Source organism: Ambystoma mexicanum, chromosome 8, assembly GCF_040938575.1.
Source record: "Ambystoma mexicanum isolate Mex_15411 chromosome 8, UKY_AmexF1_1, whole genome shotgun sequence".
NCBI lineage: Eukaryota > Metazoa > Chordata > Amphibia > Caudata > Ambystomatidae > Ambystoma > Ambystoma mexicanum.
This window is the reverse complement of record NC_090929.1, coordinates 994,772,207-994,798,208: the sequence shown is the minus strand read 5'-3', so window position 1 is coordinate 994,798,208 and position 26,002 is coordinate 994,772,207. Positions and strand designations below refer to the sequence as shown.

General features: G+C 49.9%; 1 protein-coding gene across 1 annotated transcript in view; it reads left to right on the top strand.

The window, feature by feature from the left end:
* The window catches only part of VPS13D (vacuolar protein sorting 13 homolog D), a 3,263,180-nt gene that overhangs the window by 1,091,511 nt on the left and 2,145,667 nt on the right, over window positions 1–26,002 (top strand). The window contains exon 28 of the mRNA XM_069610908.1: window positions 24,377–24,548. Coding sequence (XP_069467009.1) covers window positions 24,377–24,548 — 172 coding nt within the window. The remainder of the gene's footprint in view (window positions 1–24,376; window positions 24,549–26,002) is intronic.

Below are 26,002 nucleotides of genomic sequence, written 5' to 3'. Positions count from 1 at the left end.
TGAGACTGAAGGATGCGTGGAGGTCATTGAATCCTTCCGTGGGAGGATACACATATTATTCGACAGTGCACGATATGCACTCTAGAATAGACATCTGGTTGCTGGATAATACGGCTCTGTCATGGGTCACTGATACTCAGATACTCCTCAGGACATATTCAGATCACTCCCCCATTCTGATGTCGTTGCGAATACCTTGTGAGCCAGTGGGCAGGCCCCCATGGAGATTCAAACCAGCCGCGCTAAGAGACCTGGTCTACAGAAATGCAATGGAGCTGCACATACAAGAATATTTTGAACTCAACGAAAATTCGGTGTCCTCCATTGCAGTACTGTGGCAAGCATTTAAGGCGTATATAAGGGGCGCATCCATATCAAAGGAAAGCGGCATCCTCAAGGACATCAGGAATAGTTTGCAACGACTTGAAACACAGCTGGCGTCAATACAAGCCCAATATGAACTTAACCCGACACCACAACTCATGTTAGATATAAAAAACAAGCTAGGCGAATACACTGACGTGGCGGATCAAGAGATCCGCTACTTTGATAGACCAGCGGCTGCACGCCGCTACGGTGAAAGTGAACGCCCGGGTAGGTTGCTAGCCAGAGCAGTGAGGGGGGAAAGGGGTTCAACTGATATCCCGTGTATACAAACACCAGACGACTCAGTCACCACAGATCAGGGCAAGATACGCGATACTTTTCATGCATTCTATGCAGAGCTCTACTCCCCTCAGTCTGACGCCACGGATGCGGAGATTGAACAATACCTCTCCCGGATCCCGAAGACATTATTGGCGGAAAGTACTAGAGAGTTATTGGAGGCTCCGATATCTGAGGCAGAAGTTGCTGAAGCAATTGAGGCACTCCCTAACGGGAACGCCCCTGGCACTGATGGCCTTAGTGCAGAGTTCTACAAGGAGTTTAAGCATCTACTGGTGCCCAGACTACTGGCGATGTGGACCAAGGCCATAAACGGGGGGAGCTGCCTGAGACTACGAGAGAGGCGGTGATAACGCTACTGCTCAAACCAGGAAAACCCCCGGATGACTGTGGGTCATAAAGACCTCTGTCATTAATTAATACGGATGCAAAAATCCTAGCAAAGATACTTGCCATTAGATTAACACCTTGGATGCCATATATGGTCCATGAGGATCAGGCAGGTTTCATTCCTGGCAGGTCCACGGCCACTAACGTCAGACAATGCCATGAGATCCTGACTGACACCCCCAGACCAGCAAGCCATAGACGTGTCACTGGACATGCGCAAAGCATTTGATACAGTGTCCTGGCCTTTCCTGTTCGGGGTTCTACAAAATTATGGGTTCGGCCCGAAATTCCTGCAATGGTGTCATGATGCCTACCCCCGGAGCACCAGGCCAGGCCCAGCACCCCCGGGAGCAGGCATCATGCCCCCGGGTAAAAGCCCAGCGGCTCCTTATAGGGGCTCTTTGGACTCTGTCCTGGTGCCTTTGGCGCCAGGCTCATGTTGGACATCAGTCCTGGCGCCATAGGCGCCAGGCACATAAAGGAAGGTGTTTTGTGCACTTACCTGATGCAGACCATGCTGCAAGATTCAGGCCTCCCTGAGACCTGAAGGGGACTATTTTTTTCATTGGGACTATTTTGCCACTCGGGCATGGCCAGGGAAGGATACTTACCTGGAACTACTTTGGGGGCTATTTAAGCCACGCCCAGACAGTAGCTCACGCTTCGCGTTGTTCTGCATCCAAGCAGCTGAAAGCTCACTGTGTCTGCTCCTGCATCTGGTCTCCAGCCACGCCCGCCTCGATCCTGGAAAACCTGTAAGGAAAGAAGAGAAGAGAAAGGTGAAAACAAAGAATTTTATCAAACTTCTTACCTGCATCCGGAACCTTCACGTCAGCGTTCCTGAGAAAAGACTTTCATTTAAAAGCACCGCGTTGCTCGCTGCAGTGCCGCGCTTCACTCACCTGTCCTCGGGAGTTCTTCTGGCTCCACCGCGACTGTCTGCACCGGTCGCCACATCTCTGTGCCTAGGGGAGAGAAGAAGAGACAAAAGGTGAGCAGAAGGAACATATGAGGAAAGCCTAATTTTCCGCCATAACACTTACCGGTCTACTGTTGGTGGATCATTCCTCATTTCGGGTCAGCGCCGCTACGTTGGCAGGTACCGCACCCCGGCCCCTATGGGGAAAGGACAAAAGACATTACTGGAGGAATATAAAGACATTAAGAGGAATCGCCCCCATCGCTAACTCACCTGAGTTTACCATCGGCAAGTCAATCCCTCAACGCATCGCCTTCATTCTGCACCTGAAATAAAGGACAGATCACAGGTTAGGAAGGCAACAGAAAAGGAGGCTCAACACTTGAACTTTTGTAATCTTCATGCTTACGGCATTCCGCTCGGAAAAGTCAAGTGGATTTTGCCAGCGCCATTCTGAAAACCAGTGAAGTAACTGGACAAACACGCGCCCCTGCACCAGAAGCAGGGTGGAGAGTTCATCCTTTCAAACCATAAGAAGGATATTCCTACGGGCCAGACAAGCAAGATTTAAGGGTCCTGTTCAGTCGGTGTTCCGAGTTCTGCGCATCACGCTCGAAGAGGCCACAGCAACCCAGACTAGACCAGCGCCTCCGTGGGAGTCAGGTGAGCGTTACAAATGGGTACAATTACTGTATACGGGTCCCCAGGCCAGGGTTAGAGTCAATGGCGCCTTAACAGAAAAGATCGAGCTGCGAGGGGGCACTAGACAGGGCTGCCCATTGTCACCATTGTTGTTTGCCCTGATAATAGAACCATTAGCGGATTTATTGAGGGCTCGCTACAGTACATATGGGCTAATGACAGGGAATAAACTACACATTATAAATTTATACGCAGACAACATCCTGCTATATCTAAAAAACCCAGATAGAACATTAGGGAAGGTCCTGGCAGCAGTAGAACAATTTGGTAGATTCTCGGGCCTGCGACTTAATTCCAACAAATCTGAGGTGTTCCCTATTACTAAGAACACAAGTAAACCCCACGACCTGCATGGCCTACAGTGGTGCCCGACACATATTCAGTACCTAGGAGCATGTATAGCCAGGACGGCTCAGTCATCCCGGGCATTCAATTATACCCTACTGACAGACTCCCTGTGTATGAAATTAAAGCGTTGGAGTGTTCTCCCCATCTCCATGATGGGCAGGATTGCCCTGGTGAAAATGATAATTCTTCCAAAGTTGTTCTATTTGTTTAGTACGGTACCGGTGTGGCCGGGATGGGCACTCTTCTCCAAAATGTCCAGTGCATGTGTCTCGTTTGTCTGGGGTGGTCATCCTAGGGTAAGCTGGAGGGAACTTTCAGATGATTACTCGAAAGGAGGTCTGTTGGCACCAGATCTCAAACTATACTATTTAACTGCACAGGCACAACACGCCGCCCAGTGGGCCACAACATTTCTTAATCCGGCAGGCCCTATACCGACACAGCCCGAAAAAGAGGCCATATTGGCGCTTCACCAAATTACAAGACCCACTTTCAAGCATCATAACTCCCTGAATCCAACAAAAGTGGTGATCACGGCATGGGCCAGGATAGTGGGGCTACACGACACGGATAGGATATACCACCCGAGTATGCCGCTGTGGGGAGAACCTCAGGCTCCCTTCAGTATAGAAGGGGAGGTGGCGTGCCATTAGTCCTCTAGGGGTATATCGCAATGGGCTCAACTATTTACGGATGGGCACTTCAGGACGTAGTGGGGAATACACGTGGGACTAGACAACAATATTCTCGTATACAGGCAGCCATACAGAGTATGTGCCCGACCTTCCCCAATGAACCTCCACTTAACATAGGACTGGGATATATGTTCACGGGGGGATCTCAAAAGATAACGGCATCAGTACTGTATAAGACCATACTTCAGACACGTCCGAATGAGCCACGCACAGCTAAGGCGAAGGGGGAACAGGACCTGGGAGAACAGATAGGAGACGACGAATGGTCCCGACATTGTACACTCACTAAACAGATCTCTTGTAACTCTAAATTTCGACTAATACACTACAAGATCATACAAAGAATGCACTACACCCCCAAAAAACTCAAAAGCATATACCCGGCCATGAAGGGGAACTGCCCGAGATGCCACACGGAAAATGCAAACATTTATCATATGTTGTGGGCGTGTGTTCAACTGAGGGGATACTGGGAAGAGGTATGTCTAGCATTAGACGAGATGGCAGATCAACCAGTGGAATGGACCCTGCGGGTGTGCCTGTTGGGAGCAATTGAAAAAATGGACCCGATATGGAGGAAGCTACTAAACTTGAGTCTGCTACTGGCTAAGAGGGCAATCCTGCTCAAATGGAAGAATGCAAACCCCCCAACCAAGGCGGACTGGGACAGGGACATGGTGTGGGCGAATGACATGGCGGAATTGTACATAGACACTGTACTCCCTGGTTCCCGGCCTAAGAACATACCGGAAAGATACAAACTATACCTGTTGGACAAGACAGAGCAGGAGCACTCTGACCCTGAATAGTAATTGAAACAGTACAATGTATGAATGTACTACTATAACAGCTAAGTGATTGTATTACCTGTGTACAACAAAAATAAAGAATTAAAAAAAAAAAAAAAAAAATCACCTTCCTCGTCGTCTTCCGTTTCCCCAGAAAGGGTCTCCTGCCCCACAAAACACAGCTCTCAGGTTGAGTGGGAGGAATTCAGGAAGAAAATGTTAAGCGTTTTCGAGAAAGCGGCCTCGACCCCCTCGAAGGCAGCTGAGGGTGATACCCCGGGTGAAAAACCCAGAAAATCAAAACGCTGTGAGTCGCTGCACCCGGCGAAACATTCCACCCGAGAGCGCCACGGGCCATCGGGTAAGAAGGCAGCATCTTCGTCGTCGAAGGTCCCTTCGACGCATGGATCCGCGCCATCGACACCGTTGTGGAAGGGTTCTTCGACGCATCGGTCGATCGACTGGACGCCATCTTCGACGCCGATGAAAGAGCAGCCCACGGCTACTCCACAGCCAACGGTGATTCCAAGAGCCTCCGGCACGATGCCGAGACCGGCGTCGACATCCTCGAGTAGGATCCCGATCCTCTCGAGTTCTTCGAGGCCTCTTCCAGTTTTCTCGACACCGTTCTCGGCGCCTTCGAAGCCTGTCACATCGGCGTCGACAACATCGACGTTTTCTCAGCCAATAATGACGAGTTTGGCGCCTTCTGCCTTAGAAATGGGTTTTATACAATTTCAGAGGTCAGAGTACCCTGGATTATCTTCAATGTATGAAGAAGGGGAAGATTCTGACCAGGAAACCTTCGGGTTGCAGAGGACCACACACTACCGGTTTCAGAGGATTTTACCTCTGAGGAAAGAAGGTTGAAAGACCTACAGGAGTCATTACATGAGGCAAGTGGGCTGGACACTTCCCCAGAAGTAGAATTTGTTAAGCCAGTCCCAGGGGAACATGCGAAACACCCTATAGAACCCTGATGGCAAGGATTATTGAATTTATGGGTTGGTCTGCGCCTTTGCCTGTTTTTCAACAGGATGACCTGACAGACATATTAGACAAAGGTCCACAGGAGGATCCTGTGGTCCCCTTCCATGCAGCCTTACAAAGTGAGATTTCATCTAATTGGGAAACTCCTGAAGTTATCCCTGTTGTCAATAAAAGATTGTCAGCCAAGTATAGGGTAGCTGCAGCTGACCCTGAATACTTATCAAACACCCGACTCCAGAGAGTCTGGTGGTGCAAGCGGCAACTTCATCAAGCAGCAGGACCGCTTACCCTACTGTCCCACACGATAGGGATGACAAGAGGTACGATTCTATGGCAAAGAAAGTCTTCTCTGCTTGTAATATGGTGTTGAAGTCCATCAACGCCACCTGTACGCTCGCCAGGTTCAGTCACACACTGTGGGAGTGTGCTTCATCAGCGGCTGACTGCATACCCGAAGGAGAGGAAAAGGAGCCTTCCTTAACATTATTAAAGATGGCAAGGATGCCATGTGCGAGTCACTTCAAACTGGCATCGATTCCGCTGACAATATCAGCAGGGCCATGGCGGCAAGTACAATAATCCGCAGGCATGCGTGGTTGCGAAAGTCTGGCTTTGCTCCAGATGTACAGGCCAGACTTTTGAATATGCCCTTTGATGGCTCTTCATTATTCGGAAAAAAGGCTGATGACAGTCTGGAAAAGTTGCAGACATCTAAAGCAGAGGCAAATTCGTTAGGAGCTGCAATCCGCCAAACTCCTTTTCGCCCCTCAGGAACCTCTGGAAGAGGAAATTCCTTTCGCTATTATTCCCCATTCGGGAAAGGCAGAGGACAGCCGGCTCAAAGAGGCCAAAGTAGACCCACCCGAGGTGGACGGGTCAAAAGTACAAAAGCGGCAGCAGCAGCAGGTGCCTCTTTACCCTCGGCATCTGCATCAGCCGCCCCCAAACCACTCTGAGGTCTTTCCACACAAAACACTGGTAGGGGGCAGGTTAACTCACCATCTGATGGAATGGCAGGCTATAACGTCAGATGCTTGGGCATTGGAGACAGTTGCCCAGGGTTACTGCCTACCCTTTCTACACATCCCTCAGAGTCATCCACCGGGGCACAGCTCTCTGAAAGTTCTAGATCCGCTCCTCTTGCAGGAAATTATAGACCTGCTAGAGAAGGGTGCCATAGAACCGGTACCTGTAACGGACAGGAACAAGGGCTGGTACTCCCCCTACTTTCTCATACCAAAGAAGGACGGAGGACTGAAACCCATCCTGGACTTACGAGAATTGAACAAGTTCCTCAGGAAGGACAAGTTCAAGATGGTAACTCTCTCAGATCCTTCAGGCCCTCCAGCTCCAGGACTGGCTGGTATCTCTGGACCTTCAGGATGCTTATTTCCATGTGCCAATTCATCCCAAACACAGGAAATACCTGAGGTCCGCAATTGACGACTCTCATTATCAATTTCGAGTTCTGCCATTTGGGCTGACCTCCGCCCCGAGGGTCTTCACCAAGCTAATGTCGGTAGTGGCTGCAAGTCTAAGGAGGGAAGGGATCCACGTCTACCCCTACCTGGACGATTGGCTGATCAGGGCTGTATCTTCGGAACAAGCTCAGATCCAGCTAGATTATGTCTGCCACTTCCTTCACAAACTGGCTTCTCCCTCAATTTAAAGAAGCCCCAGATGATACCATCACAGAGACTCCAGTTCATTGGAGCGGCCCTGGACACATCCCTGGGAAAAGCCTCGCCACCAGAGGTGAGGGCTCAAGATATTCTGCAGATGGTCAACAAGTTTCAAAATGCCCAACATCTCCCAGCCTTCGACTTTTTGAGGTTGCTAGGCCTCATGGTATCCTGCATCTTCCTTGTGCCAGAGGCTCGCCTGAGAATGAGATCTCTTCAGTGGGCACTGAGAACCCGCGGTCGCAGTTCTCAGGGAGAATGACAGATCTCCTCCGGATTCCGGACAAGGTAGCCCGCGACCTTCAATGGTGGGCCTATCCAAAGAACATCTTGAAAGGAGAACTGTTTTGGCAACCATGGCCGGAGATAACAGTAGTCACAGACGCCTCACTCACGGGGTGGGGAGCCCGTGCCAACGACTTGACCATCAGCGGTCGTGGAGCTGAGAGCGATCAGACTAGCGCTGAAAGCTTTCCTGCCATCAGTACAGGGGAGAAATGTCCTGATAATGACGGACAACAAGGTGGCCATGCACTACCTCAACAAAAGAGGAGCCGTAGGATCACTGCCACTGTGCAGAGAGGCAATGCAGCTCTGGTTTTGGGCAATTCAGGAAGAAATCTTTCTATCGGCAGTCCACCTAGCCAGAGAGAAGAACTTGACAGCGGACGCTCTGAGCAGGCAGAGCACAGTCTCCCACGAGTGGGAGCTAGCTCAGGAAGTCCTTCAAGAGATCTTCGCCCTTTGGGGAACCCCTCAGGTGGATCTGTTCGCCACAAGCACCAACAGAAAGTGCGATCTGTTGTGTTCAAGGGAATTTCCCCCGAGAGGAGCCCTAGTAGACGCGTTTGTAGTGGACTGGGAGTTTCCACTCCTTTACGCGTTTCCACCAGTCCCTGTTTTTTAAAAAAAAATTTTATGCAATTTTTATTATTTCAAAAACAAACAACATTACAACCTTTTGAGGACGTTCATAGTCCGTATCACCTATCATATTACACAAAAATATTTACTGTCCTCCCCCCTCCCATCCCCTAAACTCGAGCCGTCCCATCTGTGCCATCTACATAAGCATCTACGGGAATCTCAGTGCTCATCGACTCCTCCGAGTCTTTCGTTTCGTGACTGTCATGGTGAGGGCTCGCCATTGAGGTCACCAGTTGCCTCCAGGCTATCAGGGGGCCTACTTCCTCCTCTCCTCTCCTCCCCTCCCCTGGTAACAGCTTCAAACCATACCACAGTTTCTGCTTCTGCCCATCTCAAGAGGTCCGCCCACCAAATCTCCACCCTGGGCCTGTGGGCCGCCTTCCAACTCATTGCGATTCTGCGCTTGGCTAGAACATAGGCCAGGTCTTTCATTTTACTGATATGTTTTGAAGTACGTTGCCTGGAAAAACTCCCAAGCATGCATGCCCAAGCGGACCTCACATCAAGCTCCACTCCCCCGCCAGCCATTCTCGTCCTTACTTCTTCCCAGAATCTCTGTATCTCAGGGCAGGCCCAGAACATGTGCAGTAACTCTGCCTACTCCTCCCCGCACCTTGAGCATTTCTGTATAGCCGAGCCTCCAAACCTGGCTACTCTCCCGGGGTTAAATAGGCCCTATGGGTGACATACAGCTGGATCTGCTGGAGCCTTGCTTTCCGGGACACCTTCTTGTGGTACCTTTTGGGCTCTATCCCACTGTCCCTCTGTCATAGGTTCTCCCACCTCCTCCTCCCAGGCCTTCCTCAGTTGGGGCAGCTCCTTCCCTGCCTTTGTGCTCAGGAGCTCATATATCCTTGATATTTCGTGCCCCCCCTCAGAGACGTTGTACATCATTTCCAAAGTGGAATCAGGTTCTTCCGTTAATACCGTCTCGGGCCACCTCTCCCTCACCCGATTGATGAGCCCTAGTGTAAGTAATATATTGGCCTACATGCACCCCTGCCTCCTCCTGCAACCTCTGAAATTCCACTGCCTCCCCATCCTTCCATATATCTCTGAGGGTAGCTATGCCCACCGGTTCCCAGTACCTGCGGACCCCTTTAAGCAGTTGGGAGTCTGCCCCACATAGCGCCACCAGCGGGGCTTGGTGTGAAAGCGGGTCTGGGTCGCCCACTGTTCTCCATGCTCTGCAACCAGATCTCCCAGCCCAACATCAACAATCTCCCCATCTCCGCCACTTTTGTTCTATGCAGCCACACTGTCTCATTTAGGAAGTAAGGGGCAGAGTCCCTTCGTAAAAGCCTGGCTTCCGCAGAGTCCTCTGCAGACAACCACCTAGTCACATATAACCGCTGTCCCGCCAAGTAGTACAATTCGAAATTCGGCAGGTTTATGCCCCCCTTATCACATGTATTTTGCAGTTGCCACAGGGCAATCATATTCCTGGAGTTGCCCCATAGGAAGCACCTACACATGCTGTGAAGACTCACAAAAAAGCGTCTGGGCACAAGGAACGGGACATTCACAAAAAAATGCAAAAGTCTGGGCAAAACTACCATTTTGAGCAGGGCTGCTCGTCCCACCATGCCCCTGGGTAGTCGATACCAGAACACCATCTTATTCTTAATGCCTTCCACTGCCTTCACTGTATTGTGTTTGTGCTCTATCTCTATCCTATGGTAAATGTTTATGCCCAGATACCGGAATGTCACGGGCTGCCAGGGTATCTGCAGGATGGGTAATCTCTCCAGTGGGGTGTTGCTATATCTACCCAAGGGGAACAAACTGGACTTCCCGGGGTTCACCGATATGCCCGAAAGGGTGGCATAACGGTTCATCACCTCCAACACATACTGCAGGTTCTCCGCAGGGTAGCGCAGATAGAAGAGCATATCGTCTGCGTACAATGATATCAGGTGTGTGCCGCCTGTCGTTCGGCTCGCCACCTCCCCGTATTGTTGCCGCAGGCATATTGCCAGCGGCTCTAACGCCAATATGTATAACATGGGCGACCAGGGACATCCCTGTCTGGTGCCCCTGCTGAGCTGCTATTCATCCGAGATTATGGTTCCCGTTTTAACTCTCGCAATCGGGGAGCTATATAACATCTGGAACCATCTGGTATATCCTGGCCCCATCCCGTATCTCTTCAGGGCCGCTTTAAACCATGGCCACCGCACTGAATCGAATGCTTTGACCGCGTCCAATGACACGATAGCCAGCTCACCCGGGTCTCCCTCGGCCTGATCAATAATATGGTGCAGCCTCCTATGGTTATCTGTAATGTTTCTACCGGGGACATAGCCTGTTTGGTCCGAGTGTATCAGTTTGCCAATTACCCTCTTTAACCTATTAGCCAGCACTGCCGTGAGTATTTTACTGTCTTGATTGAGCATAGACTGGGCCCTGTAAGACCCACAGTCCGCGTCTGGCTTGCCTGGTTTCAGGAGCGGGATGATCACTGCCTCACGGAGAGATGCTGGCAGTTCCCCTTGCTCATAGGCCTCATTAAGCATGGCGAGTAGCGGCTGAAGTAGCTCCTGCTTATATGTTTTGTAAAACTCACTGGGTAACCCATCCGACCCAGGCGCTTTACATGTGGGCAGGTGTTGGATCACCATCTCCAGTTCGTCTGCGGTGATGGGGGCATCTAGCGCCGCGCGTTCCAAATCATCTAAGGTGGGCAGCCCTATGTCCTCTATTGTTTCCTGTATTTCTAGGCTCATTTCTTCTCCTGCATCCTCGTATAGTTGTCTATAATACTTGAGGACCTCCCCATTTACTTCTTCCTGGGTATTATAGATTTGGCCCTCTGCGTCTCTGATCTCTCATCATCGGGCGGGGGGGGGTCTCATTTTTGTATAACCAGGCTAGTAATCTACCTGGCTTGTCTCCCCCTGCATGTAGCCTCTCTGTATATTTCTTAGTCTACATAACCTGTCCCAAAGTTCACTACAGGTCATCTGTAACTCTCTAATCCTGGCGCTGTTCACACTAGTAGTCCCCCCTCCTTGTACCAAGCCCTCTAGCTCTCTTTCTGTTTCTCGCAGTTCCCGTTCAATACCCCCTTGGAGCCCTTTGGACTTGGATATTGCCACCCTGTGCACCACCACCTTGAATGCTTCCCATACTGTTCCCTCGGAGCGTACACTGCCGGTATTAATTTTGAAGTATTCCTCTATGGCCGCCCTCAGGTCCTCACAAAATCCCTAATCCTGTAAGGCCTCAATTCTGAGCCTCCATGTCGGGATCTGCGCCCTGGGGGATTGATGTCGCCATCCGACGACCAAGGGTGAATGGTCGGACAGCACCCGGGCCTTGTATTCCGCGCCCACAATTTCTCCCATAATCCCGGCGTTTACAAACGCATAATCCAGCCTTGTGTAAAGGTCCCGAGGTGCTGCATAGTGCGAATACTGCCTGTCCGTTGGGTGCAATCGTCTCCACACATCCTTTAGGCCAAGGTCTGTCAGCAATGTCAACAGCGCCTTGGCTACCGGCGCCAGCTTCTCTAGTTTGTCATCTGACCTGTCTACCCTGGGATCCAGGGTGCAATTAAAGTCCCCTCCCCACACCGTTGCGCCACCCACCATGGGGCTAATCTTGCTATATAAGGATCTGAAGTATGCCGCTGTCATGATTGGGGCATACAAATTTGATGTTTACCTCTCTATTTTCCAGGAGTCCCGCCACCACCACCATCCTGCCCTCCGGGTCTATCGTCGAGCTGAGCAGCTGAAATGGCACGTGTGGTGCCACCCATGTAATTACCCCTCTTGCATATACAGAGTATGTGGCCCCTATGACATTGCCTCTCCATTTTCTCTTGACCACCTCCAGTTTCTCTTTAATGAGGTGGGTTTCTTGTAGCAGAGCTATGTCAATCCGCATCCTCCTCAGGTACATCACCTTATTACATTTTAGGTAACTATTGAGGCCTTGCACATTCCAGGTAACAATTCTAAGATCACCCGATGCCATTGGCGTGATAGATGCAATACGGATCCCACTTCCGTCTCGGTGCCCCTAGGATCATTCCCCCCTCACCTCTCCCTCCAATGTCCTCTTCAATGGTCGTTGTCCGACTCGTTTCCCCCCCAACCACAACTCCCCCCTTCCCCTATCCCCCACTCCACTGCACACAACCCTTCCCCTCCCCCCACCCTACCCGGCCCCAGCAAATGCCCAGCTCCATCCCTGGATCTCAGGCCCCCCGCGTCTGTTCCTACCCCGTAAACGAGGACTAGGATCCCGCGGGTCGTCACCGTACTACCAGTGACCTAACTAAATATACTACTAAGGGGTATTAGGATTGCCCTCACCTGAACTAGGATTATTACGTTTCGCGGGTCCCACCGGCCCATATTTGTTACAACACATTCCCATTAGCTTTATTTTAAAAACACTATAATCAAGTCCCAGTGTCTGAGCCATGTACCAAGGGATGGCCCATTCGCGCACTACTTATCTCCTGCGATTCCCGTCTGGACATCCGGTTCTTGGGGGCGGCCCTGCATGTCCAGCCAGTCCATCGCATCTCTCGGCGTCTCAAAAAACAGGGTTTTGTTCTTGTAGAACACTTTCAACTTGGCTGGGTAGAGCAACATGTAACGGTGGCCTGCCTCTCTCAACCTCCTTTTCACCGTCCCAAAGTTCATCCTGCTGCGCTGCACGTGCAGAGTGTAATCCGGGTACGCTGTGACCGTCGCCGCACCCCTCTCGATCTTCCCTCCCCTCTGGAAAAATTCAAGTATCTTCTCCCGGTCTCGGTAATTCAAAATCTTAGCGATCAGGGGCCGTGGGGGAGTTCCTGGGGGCGGTCTTCTTGCCAAGGCCCTATGAGCCCTCTCAACTGCAAACCCCTGAGTCAATGCACCGCCAATAATCTCCTGTAGGAGCATGGATTCCTGTTACGCTCACCCGATTCCCACGGGGGCGTCGATCTGGACTGGCCCGCTGTTGCTTACACCAGAGTAACACGTAGAGCCGAGATGACAGACTGGACAGACCCACTTAGCTTCGTTTGTTGGACTCGTACGAATATCTTTCTGATGATTTGGAAAGATGAGCTCTCCATCCTGTGTCGAGCGCAGAGGCGCGTAGACGACCAGTTACTTCACTGGCGTGGAGGAATTGGCGAGTTCCAGTATTGACTCTAAAGTCCAATCGTTCGTAAGAGTTCAAAAGTCTGATCTTCACTCTGCCAGATTCCTTGCAGGTTGCAGATTTAAACCACTAGAAGAGTTCCAAGTGGCAATTGGTAAGATCCTGGTAAGTCTATTGTGGTTCTCCCCTTTGGGGCCGGGGTACAGCGATGATGCAGAATTAACTACGCCGACCCGAAATGAGGTGAGTACCCCCCTGTGGTAAATCAGGTAAGTCTTTGGGGTTAGGTTGTATTGTCCTTGTTTTCCCCTTAGGGGCCGGGGTGCGGCGGTGATGCAGGATTGACTGCGCCGACCCGAGATGAGGTGAGTACCCCCCTGTGGTAATCAGGTAAGTCTTTGGGGGTGGTTTGTATTGCCCTTGCTCACCTATTTGTTCTCGTCTCCCCCAGGTGTTGAAGAATGGCCTGGAGATGCTGGGTTCGCGATGGAGTATAGGAATGCAGCCCCGGATGGTGAGTTCAGCACGGCGCTACGAGGGGTTACCAGTCAAATGGTCGAAAACATTTGGTCGACAGGACAATTGGTCGACACCATTTGGTCGAATGCCAAATGGTCGAATTTTTTTTATTACCCATTTTTTGTTTTTTTTTGGGGGGGGTCCCCCCCCCCTCCCCCAACCCTCTTTTTTTCTTTTTTTTTTTTCCCCCACACGAAAACCCACAAAACACATATATATATATATATATATATATAAAAAAAAAAAAATTCGACCATTTGGCATTCGACCAAATGGTGTCGACCAGTTTGTTGTCGACCAGTTGACTGGACACCGCTACGAGGCACTGTGAAGGCTTCTCTCTTCCAGATCGACGATGTGCTGGATCAAGGATTCAGGTAAGGGTTTTGTTCTGATCTCTTCTCTTCTCCTTTTCTTGTTCCAGGTGTTCCAGGGCTGAAGCGGGCGTGGCTGAAGACTGGAGCTGCTGAAGACACGGTGAGCGTTACGCTGCAGCACGCAGAATAACGCGAAGCACGTGTGGCTGTCCGGGTGTGGCTTAAATAGCCTTGGAAGAAGTTCCAGGTAAGTATTCTTCCACAGCCCCACCCGAGAGGAAAGGAGTCCCTGAGGTAAAATAGTCCCTCTAAGCCTCATTTGGCTTGTGGCTTCGTGCAGCATGGTCTGCATCAGGTAGGTATGCAGCATGGTCTGCATCAGGTAAGTTTTCTGTAATGAGCCTGGCGCCCATGGCGCCAGGACTGACTTTATTCTTTTGAGCCTGGCGCCATAGGCGCCAGGACTGTAGCCAAATAGCCCCTAACTGGGGTTTTTGGGCATGCTTCAAGTGGCATGATGCCTGCTTCCGGGGTTGCTGGGCCTGGTCTGGCTTTCCGGGGGCAGGCATCGTGACAATTCCACATATTCTGTCGGATTAGGGCCCTCTATTCCTTCCGGCAGGCCAACAATACGAATGTTATTGCGCCGAGCGCGCCCTTCCGCCTCCTCCGCCCTGCTTTCCAGGTTGTCTACCCTCTGTACAAGGGCATGGAGTTCCGACCTATGGGCGGCACATGCCGCTGTGTTTGGGGCCACTTCCTTCTCCAAGTTTCCAGTACGCTCAGCAAGCGTCCGCACGTCCTGCCTCAGCAGATTAACTTCTTTCTGGACTGCTCCGACCTTTAGGTCCAGGCCCTCTTTCAGTTCAGTCATAGCCAGGCCTAGTTTGGTTTCCCAGGCAATTTTCAGATCCGCTATCGCCGCCAAGACTTCCTGGATCGTGCCCGGCGTCTCCGCTGCTGGCGCAGTGGTATCCTTGTTGTTTCTCCCCTCAGCACCGGGGGACGGTTTAGCATAAGCCTCCAACGTGGGTTGTTTGTACCTGGGTCTGACCACTTTCGAAGTCGCCATCCTATATTGTGTGGGCGTGAGCCAGCAGTGCCCCACTTCGTGCTAAAAGTCTGCGTGGCGACGGGCCACTCTTGACGTTGCAGAGGCCTCTACCGACGTATTCCGGTGTGGCCTTTTTCTTACTTCCCTGGCAAAATGGACTGTGTCCTCCCACGTATCTTTGCACCCTCCGTGTCGCACCGCTTGTCTTTTTGTAGTCTTTCAGTTGGCCGGTGGTCATGTACACCCAGTGACCCAGCGCACTCTCCTTTCGACACTCCGTCGGTCCTGGGGGCCATCCAGTCCACAGACCAGTCCAGAAGTGTTGGCCTCGCAGTCCAAAGCTGAGGAGTCCGCCTGATGTTGTGGCTGAGGGACAGCAATTGCCCCAAATTGGACTTTTCTATAGTCTGGCGATGCCACCTATACCTCTAGGAGATGGCCCTCCAAAGTGTGCCCGGTTTCCAGTGTTTTGGCACGCATCACCTCGCTGGCCACCAGATCTCCCCCTTCCGTCATAGGTGTGTGTTTGGCAAAGTGCTCCCGCGTTGGTTAGTTCGTTGGCTATTTCCTTTGGTTATTCGCCCACCTTGGACGCCAATTCCGCCTGTGTATTCATGCAGGGCTGTCCCCCGTGTTTGGTCACTTATTTGCCTCAATCTTCCTTCTGCTGGGTCACAATTCCAGAGTAGTGTCCCCACTTTGTGGCCTCCCTCCGTGGCTTGCACGTCCAGCTTAGCCCTCCTGCCCTGGTACCACAAGGTTCCTTGTTTCTATTGCCTGCTATATCCTATTCCAGTTCCACCTTGGGTAATGCTTGTGTCTCCAGTGCTCATGCAGCCTTCACAGTGCTTCATTACGAGTGCCTCCCCTCCAGCTGACTTGCCGCGAGGAGGAAAGAATGTACCAGTGACATCAATCTGCTTTTCCTTTCCTTTGAGTGCCTCTTTACTGTTATTATTATTCGGGGCAGCGGGCTGCCGTTCCCCGTTCCGTGGACACTGTTATGTGCAATGCCTCAAGCGACGACAGCGGCCCCTCCCCCATGCATCGCACCACAGGGACAAAGGAAATGTGTTCGGCCGCGCAGCTCCTCTTGTGCGTGGCCCGATGCTCAGCTCCTCTGAACTCGATAGGACTCAGGCCTCTGCTCTTTGTAAAATCACACGGCAGCTGTCTGCTGCCCCGGCTTTCAGCCGCGCCTTTTCCTTTCACCCGCGGCACATGCACTGCGCCCGCGTTCGCAGGCAGCAGGGTGCCGCTCACCCGTAGTCACACGCTGTCGGAGGGGGCCGCTCAGGCTCCAGTCACCGGCCCCCACCTTCTGTATGTTCGCCTTCCACGGGCACAGTGCTAGCACACGCGCACTTCTGCTCCTCTCAGGCGGCGCGGCCGCACACCCGGTTGCAGCCCCCTGTTCAGTCTGCAGTCCGATTCCAGGCAACAATTTGTCTTGATTCACGCTGCATTCTCTACGTTCCTATGAATCGCGTCCGCTCGCCCATTGTCCGCCATTTTGGAAACAATATGTCAGGGTCGCCGAACGTTCCATCCCTCGCCAATATGTTGTTCCTCACGCGATCAGCTCCATATCTCCAGCAGTAGCAGAGACACTGTTCACACGCCTGTGCTTCAATTATTGAGATGGGATGGTCAGTTTCAGCATGTGTAGAGACGGATCAATGTCGGATCTTGGAGCAGCTCCCTTCAGGCACGTCTTGCTACATGGCCAGTTAGCCACGCCCCCCCTCTCCACCAGTCCCTGTTATTCCTCAAATGATCAGGAGGTTGAGAAGATTCCGGAAAACCATGATCCTAATTGCCCCGGACTGGGCCAGGAGAACGTGGTACCCGGACCTTCTAGATATGTCCATCTGCCCTCCAATCCGTCTTCCACTCAAAGAGAATCTTCTCTCGCAGAAGGGAGGTCAGGTTCTCCATCCAGACATCAGAACCCTCAACCTTCATGCTTGGCTTCTGAAAGGGTGAGGTACAAGGTTTGGGACCTCCCTGATGACGTCATGGAGGTGTTGCTTTTGGTCAGAAGGCCAGCAACAAAGTCTTTATACCGCTGCCGTTGGAACAAATTTTGCAGCTGGTGTAGAGAAGGGAATATCGACCCTTTTTCATGTGGTACACCAACAGTGTTATCGTTTCTACTCTACTTGGCAAACTCAGGCCTTCAAGTTGGCACTGTAAAAGGCTATCTCGCAGCGTTTTCAATCTTCAAGCGCACTGCAGAGGAACCATCGTATTTCAAACTACCTCTAGTGATACAATTTCTCAAGGGATTAACTAATGTTTATCCTCCAAAACCATTCCAAGTTCCCTTATGGGACTTAAATTTAGTCTTAAACTTCCTAATGGGCACTCCGTTCGAACCACTTCACTCTTGTTCGCTGAGATTTCTCACGCTTAAAACTGTCCTATTGGTAGCTCTAACATCAGCTAGGAGGGTGAGCGAGCTACAAGCTCTCTCCTGTAAACCCCCACATACAATTTTCCACAAGGACAAAGTTGTCCTACAGGTGAAGCCTAATTTCCTCCCAAAGGTGGTTTCTGAATTTCATATTACTCAGAAAATTACCTTACCTTTGTTCTACCCTCCTCCCCATCCGGGGAAAGAGGAAGAAAGGCTACATAGGATGGACCCAAGGCGAGCTCTAAGCTTTTACATCAGCAGAATGGCTAGGATCAGGCAAGCAGACCAACTGTTTGTAGGATACTCAGGTCACAAGTTGGGATTACCCATAGCAAACCCATTTCCAGGTGGATTATTTTGACCATTCTGGAATGTTACAAACTGGCAGGGGAAGAGCCACCCCAAAATCTTAGGGCTCATTCAACCAGGGGTATCGCAGCCTCTTCGGCCCTCCAAACAGGGGTACCGGTCAGAGACATATGTGCGGCTGCCACATGGTCATCCGCACATACATTCACAAAATTTTACAACCTGGATTCCTCCACTAGTCAAGAGACCAGATTTGGCAAAGCCGTATTACGTTCGGTTCATCCCTAAAGGGATACATGACCTCCAATTACATGCCACTGCTATGGGAGTCTATCAAAGATAAGGAATACGTCGGAGGACACAATCCCTACGAAGAACAAGTTACTTCTTACCTTGTAACGTTCTTTCGATGGGATGTTCCTCCGACGTATTCCTTATTGCCCCTCCCATCCATCCCCGCAGTAATACTTCCCTTGTGGTTACAGTTTACGCTCCTTCAAGGTCAATAACCAATTCAGGCATGACGTTTCTTATGCTACAAAACGGAACTGAGCAACGAACGCCTCGCGTGGCTATTTATGGGCATGGTGATGTCGGCGCCGATACGGTGGCCGTCGAGGGACATCGACTCGGCGGACGTCGACGCACAGCGCCCTCTACAGAAAAAATTTCCGAGGCCAGCAAGCTGGAGACGAATTATCAAAGATAAGGAATACGTCGGAGGAACATCCCATCGAAAGAACGTTACAAGGTAAGAAGTAACTTGTTCTTCTATGTATTCAATATGCTCTTAAAATGCAAATATCCATGTAACCACCATGCCCACCTCTGTAACCAGCAAGATTGCTATTTCTGTAACAGTGCCACGATGCCCCTGGGCTGTTGTGCGCTTTACAAATATGAATAAATAAATAAATAAATGTCAAGGTAGTTGACTATATGGGATGGACTTGACCAAGTCCAGTTTTCGAACAAGATGACCTGACTGACATTCTGGACCGGGGACCTCAGGAAGACCCTATTGTTCCATTCCGCAGCTTTTCAAAAGCACGTAACTACCAATTGGGAGGCGCCTTAATTGAATCCAGCTGTCAACAAGAAACTGACTTCTATTATTTACCAACTCCGGAGAGTCTGATGGTACAAGCCACCACCTCAACCACTAGACAAAATGCCTACCCTACTATAACTCATGATAGGGATGACAAGCGTTATGACACTCTAGCCAAAAAGGTTTTTTCGGATGGAAGTATGGCCCTGAAGTCAGCAAAGGCCACGTGCATGTTGGCTAGGTTCACTCATACCCTTTAAGAGTGTATATCTGACGTGTGGCCACCAGGGGGCGCGCGGATGAGTTCCTCTCCTGCGTGAGCTCCCTTCCCGAGGTCCCGAAAAGTGGAATGAGCCCCCACTTTTGGACCCCCCCCCCGGGTTAAAATTCGAGACGACGGTTTATGAAGGTATCGGCCATACACGGGAGAAATCTCGGGTGAAAACGGCCCAGGCTTCCAGTAAATATTGACAAGAACCCGTGGCGGTGAAAACGAAACTGGATGCGGCCTTGAGGCGGCTCGGAACTTCGTGCCTGCCGGGAGCGACTACTGCGCTGGCACCAAGAGGAGGGCCCACCGGAGGTTGAGCCCCCACATCTACGCGACACCACTCTTGGAAGCGAGGACCCAGCGGAACATTCGATGGGATGCAGTGGCGGGGAAAGGGCCTGAAACAAGCGAGACGGTACGAAGACGGTCGCCCCGCGGAGACGCCAGAGGCACGGGCCCTGTCACCCCCCCCCCCCCCCGCCTTCTGCTGAGTTGTACTCCCGCGGAAGGATTACTTCGCCTCCCTCTGCAACGAGCGTGACCCAAGAGAAGTAAGTGATTCCCGTTGGCCCCTCCATCGCTTGGCGGTAGCGCACAAAACTTTCAGCTCAAAACTGCGACACAACTGATTGCGGCCTTGCACTGAGGAAACCCGCGAAAAACGAATATAGGCAACGCGCTACCTTCTAGACACGTGGTGCCCTTGGGGTTCCTTTCTTAAGCGATAACGAAGAAGCGGGCATACGATGGGTGAACTTTGCGTCTGATTCGCGGGTCCCCACGTGGCGGTGTCCGCGGGATGTTGAGAGACCACGAACAACCCTGCTCCCTCCAAGACGATAAGGCCCTTACTCGGACTGTAACAACAAACGCATCTCCCCCACAGAGGGTAAGGCCCCCGGAGACACCCTCAAAACGGTCCGTCTTGGCTAGAAACCAAAATAATAGAAGGGGAAAATTGGTCTAGGGGCCGTGTGCCTCCTCTGTGGTACCAAGTACTTGAGCTTTTGCACTTACGACAAGTTGAATCTGCAACACCAGGCGCATAAACGCCCGCCAGAAGCTTGCCATATACGCATACGGATTGGCATCCCGAATTGACGTTGGACCCACAATGGCCACATCATCAATTGTTGGCGCAGAAACGCTGCGACAAAAGGAGATATTGCGGATTTACTGGCGGAAATAAGAAATATGGGTGCCAACATAGGAGGAAAAATCGATAAGCTCACACAGCGCCTTGATAATATAGAGGACAGAGTTGATGGCGTTGAGAACAATCAGGCCTCAGTTGACGTCCTAGAAACGCAGCTCTCCCACAGAATAACTGAATTAGAACGGAGGGAGCAAGAATTTAAACTCAAGATGGACGATTTGGAGAATCGCGAAAGGCGAAACAATCTACGCTTTTTTGGGATTCCTGAGAAGGACGGAGAAACGGAGGAGGACCTGAAAACGACCCTTCACGACATCATTAAGCTACTCGTCGCGGACGACAACATTGATGAACCCAAAACGGAACGCATTCACAGAGCGGGAGGCTCCCCTGGATGCCCGAGGTCAGTGCTGGCAAGATTCCACCGTTATCAAGATAGGTCGAGAGTGCTGGAAAAGGCAAGGAGTGGGGGCACCATTACCCTAAGTGGGGCCCAAATAACAATATATCAGGACCTCTCTGCCCTGACACTAGCCCTGAGGAAAATGTGCAAACCACTGACGACGTGGCTCAAATCTCGGGACGCGCGCTACATGTGGGGATATCCCTTTTCCCTCTCCTTCGAACATGACGGCACGAAGATCAGGCTGAGCTCCGAACGGCAGATCAAGGATTGCATCGCTGACTTACTAGGCCCGCAGGATTGCGAGGAATCCAGCGACCGTCCTCCCAGGGACAGGTCGGAATGGCAGACACAGGGCCCGAAGAGGAGGAAGGTTAAAGGCTCGAGGAAATACCGCAGAGGGAACGGTTCTCCGGAGGGGGGCAGCTGAGCCTCGATAAGTATAGTACTCTTTGCTTGACCTGACATTTGTTATAAGGACAACATGGTTGCTTTTTATTTTTTGGGGTGAAATGTGATAAAGACTTCCACTCATGTTGCAGTATTCAGCTCACTCTGGGGGGAGGTTCTTGGGGGCTCATTAGTTATTTTGACGTTTATTCTACTAGGGGACCGTGAGCTAACGGTCTCCACTGGTGGTTCGGTCTAGGGCGAGTGAAGCTAACTCGGCCCGATCGGACGCCACCGAACTCGGGTAGTGGGAGGGAAGGTGGGGTGGGGTCAGGGGACTGGAGCGTGTGTTGAATCAACTGTAAACTTAAGAACTATGAGCAGTGCAACGGTCGTGTGGTTGTTTCGATACCAAGGAAGTGAGTTACAACGGTCAGAAAATATGGATGGTCCTAGATCCCGTCGTTATGATGACAGCTGAATCATATTGCAGGGGTGCCATAAGGGTGAAGACGTTAAATGTCAAAGGTCTTAATTCACCAACAAAAAGATCACTTGTCTACAGAGAATTTCGCAGATCAAAAATTGACATCCTTCTATTGCAGGAGACTAAATATATGAAAGGAGAGGAAAGGGTGGTCCTGGGGAGGCGTTCCGGGATGGAATTTTGGGGCTCGGGACTGTTGAGGAGGAGGAGGGGGGGGGGAATCCTCATTAGGAAGCGTTTGGACTTCAAGATCACAAAGGTCTGGTCAGATGTTGAGGGCCGTGCCCTACTGGTTTCGGGGACCATTGGGAATGTGTCTACCACAATTGCCACGATTTATTCCCCCAATGTAGGGCAAGTCTGATTTCTCTCCAAAACAATTCCCAAGATTGTTAGAATCAACAGGTCATGTCATCCTTGGGGGAGATTTTAATATATGGGCAGATCCCACGCTTGATTGGAAACCTGGTAATCCAGGAACGTGCGAAAAACTTGGAGGAGATCACTCTCAATTCAGGTCAATGATGGAACTCTATGGACTGACTGATGTGTCAAAGTAGAAGGTGGTAAGAGTCTTAAATTGTAATTATAGTTGTAAAAAGTGGCAAATGATGCATCCACATTTTTCATTGATTACTTGTGAAAAAGTGGCACTGCGTACTATGATATTTCAGAACTGTATGGCAGTTGTTGCCATATTGGCATGAGAGGGAGGTATTTGTGCTTTAATTGGATCAGAATGTTGTACAGTTACTCCTTATTATGCTAATAGCGTAACAGATTTAATCGCTCAAATTAGGTCAGCTGCTATATTACATAGAGAGGACAGGTATACAGGCTGGTCTCTATGATCTTGGATTACTAAATTGGTTGCATTGCTAGGAGTTTCCATAATTTATATAGTTTTACTAGTGTTTGCTGTCCTTTTGGGTGTTTATGTCCAATATCTACTGATCAAATATGTTTTTAAATGCCTGGAAAAAAGGACTTTGAATAATTTGATGGTCCAGGAGTAGCTGATGCTCATGACGGCAACTGGTGTCTAGTAAAAAATGGTCGACAGTCAAAAGGTCGACACAATTTGGTCGACAGGTCAAATGAGCAAATTCTTTTTTTAGTTGTATATATTTTTTTAGGTTTTCGTTTAGGGAAAAAAAGTGGTTTTAAGCAAAAAAAAGGGGGTTGTGGGGGACCCCCCAAAAAAAAGAAAAAAGTGAAAAAACACCAAAAAAATTCGATCATTTGACCTGTCGATCTTTTGGTGTCGACCATTTGTCCTGTCGACCATTTAGATTCGATCATTTGTCCTACAACCACGGCAACTGATGAAGTTTATAAAAATGTTCAGTTAGAATTGATCATTCAGAACATTTAAGAGTTTGAGACTAGTTGATCAGAGCCTCAAAGTGATGATGCAAATATATGCATTAAGAACGTTGCTGAGGTGCGTTAACTGTGAGGTCAAGATTGATATGTAAACCTTTGTGCTACCATCTATGTATCTAGAGGATTAGTGTCGCTATTTACAATATTATCTCGTGTGCCTGTGGATGAACCTATGTGAGTGTATAATGTTAATTTTCTATATGTAACACTAATATGTTAAAAATGAAGTAAAGAAAGAATGTTGCTGAGAAATGTAACTAAATGGACAATGCAATCATGAAATGTGTAGAGTTGAGAAGAACTAGGACTCAATTTATAGCACTTGACCAACTTGTTTGAGAAGAGTATCCATTTTGGAAAGTGTGCATTCGGGTACAGATGGAAATGAACAGTTTTACAATTAATGTATTTACTCACATGTTTGAAACTGCTGCACCATTACAAATAGTTGGAAGAATGCTATTGCTGCCAAATTTTATTGAAGTATACTGATAATGTTGCTAATTCTCAAAAGACTCAATACTGACCCGAGTGTCTGACTTTGCCAGGCCTGGCTTCACAGAGCCTGCTATTGTGCTAATTGGGGAAGACCAAAACCTCCCTGATGAGCTCACAGTAATATTGTGGTTGCAGCACTGAAAGTAATTGATTGTAAAAGGTATACAAGACCTGGAATTCTATGGGAACCTGCACACACCTCTGTCGTCTTATCTGCTCGCATCCAGTGGTTCTATTAAAACAATGTTTTTAAAAATATTTTATTCAAGGTCTTTTCAAAACAAATACAACAGATCCAAGCAATCGCATGCTATTAAAAAGATTTGATGTACAGACCTCACTCGAGTTTGAGTCTCGGATATCTTTTCTGGGACAGTTCCAGTAGTAACACTGCAGCCCGTGGTAAAGACCCTTACTATATTCAGGACTACTACTTCAGGCTGGCAGGCCCTTAACCGCCAGCATGGCCCACTCATCTGGTAGTTTGCATTCCCTTAAAAAGAGGAATGTTAGAATGTCTGTCACCATAAACTCAATATACACAACATTTCAATCAAACTAAACTGGTAATATATGGGCACGGATGGATCTTCCTGCTGTATTTATTACCTTTCCAAATCGCTGTACTAGCTTTCCAATTAAGATGGGTGTGACTGTTTTTTAAAATCTGTTTCTTGTATAGCATATCATATGAATATGGTACAAAATTGTTTCCTTTCAATTTTAATGTAAAACTTAAAATAAATAGAAAACAAAATCTGATAAGCAATTGAATAATTCACTGGATGGTAGTTGTTATCCAAACACAGATAAGTGATTGTACGCTGAATGCTTTTTACTGAAACATGACATTGTATGAGGTACTAAGACTAAATAATTTATACAAATACATTTTCTTCTAAGGGAAATAAGCCATGCTGTGCCTGACATGTCAGTTCATGGAAGTCTGTCTTCAGTACACTGTTCTTTGGATTTAAGTAAATACAAGCTCATTCGTGGATTGTTGGAGAATAATTTAGGAGAATCTACTGAGGATTTCATGAGGCCATTTGACCTGCAAGATCCCAGAATTCATGTGAGAAAAACCTTTTATACCGACATTGACTTTTAATGTTAATTTCAGTGTGTGTTGTGATAAATGCTAAAACAATAGATTTGAATATATTTTGCTCTAGGTTGAAAACGTTTTTTACATGTTGTCTTTTCAGGTACAGGATGTAGTGGATTGTTTAGTACTCTTCATGTAAAACATTGCCAAAATCCCTTTTCCGCTCTATTTTGTTAGCTATATACACAATTGCAACATAATATTTCTTACTCCTACATCCCGTCCCCTTTCCTCCATACTGTATGGGCGTCCCTCGCTAGGGACGGGAAACAGAACCCTTTTCACCAGTAAAAATTGTCTTCCCTTTTAAATTTAGATGAGCGCTGGGGCGCGGCACTGAGGGCATGCGCTGCTCTGACTGCGCCCACCAGCTCCACTCCCCAGTCCCCTTTTCCTCTTTCCCCGTTGACGGGAACGGACCACTATGCCAAAGCTCCTGGGTTAGGCCTCCGGCTTTGTATTTCCTCACGCTCTTCCCCGATAGGGATTTCTATTTTTTCTCTTGTTTTCTCTCCTTGCAATTGTCAGAGAAGACTCTGTCCTCTGGTGCCACACTCCTCCCCGGTGCATGTCGACAACAGCGGTTTTCAGCAGGTGTCCAGCCTGCACGGCTTCCTTCCCCACGTCGGATACCCACGGGCTCTGCCTCTGGTGCCTCGGCCCTGACAACGGCTGGGACGGCTGTTGTGCGTACGACACGTTGACCCTGCAAGCTCTCAAGAATCGTTTGGCCAGGTGGAGGGAGCTGTGGAGGGCGCTGTTGGGTAGATCACCTCAGAGGACATCAAGAATTACATGAGGAGGAAGACCAGGTCCAAGGTAGGTGCCCTGTTCGTCTCCGCACCCTTCAAGGGCGACTCCTTCCCAGGGAAGAGCCCAAGTGGGAGGGACCTTCCAGGTTCTAAGACCGAGGCTCTCAGATACCGGCCATCAGACCGAGGGGTTGCAAAATCCTCTCGGTTCCACCGCTGAGGGGCTGCAAGGCTCTGCTACTAGGAACATCCTAGCGGGGCTTTGCTCTACTACCGGGCTCGTGCCCGAGGTGGCGCCTATATGCAGCACTACCAGCGTCATGGCCGAGGGCACTCCGCCTCTGAGCTCGCTACCTGAGCTGCAGAGAAGGCCCGAGCCTTCGCTTTTAAGCGTGCAGGTGGAGACTAGGTAGGACTGGACCACTCCAGTGACCTGGTCCACCTCATACCCGACCACACCTTCACAGGTGCGGTACGCAGCTCCCAGCACTGGGTGTGAAGGACTGCCAAGACCTCAGCAACCGCCCGTCTCTTCCACCCCAGGCCCTTCCCCTGCATGCAATGGTCGGTTCTTTGAAAAGTTCCATACCCTCATGAAATCTCTGCAGATGGCCACCTTCCTCAGGAGGGGGGGGGTCATCAAAAACATGCTCCTTCCGGCACCACCAC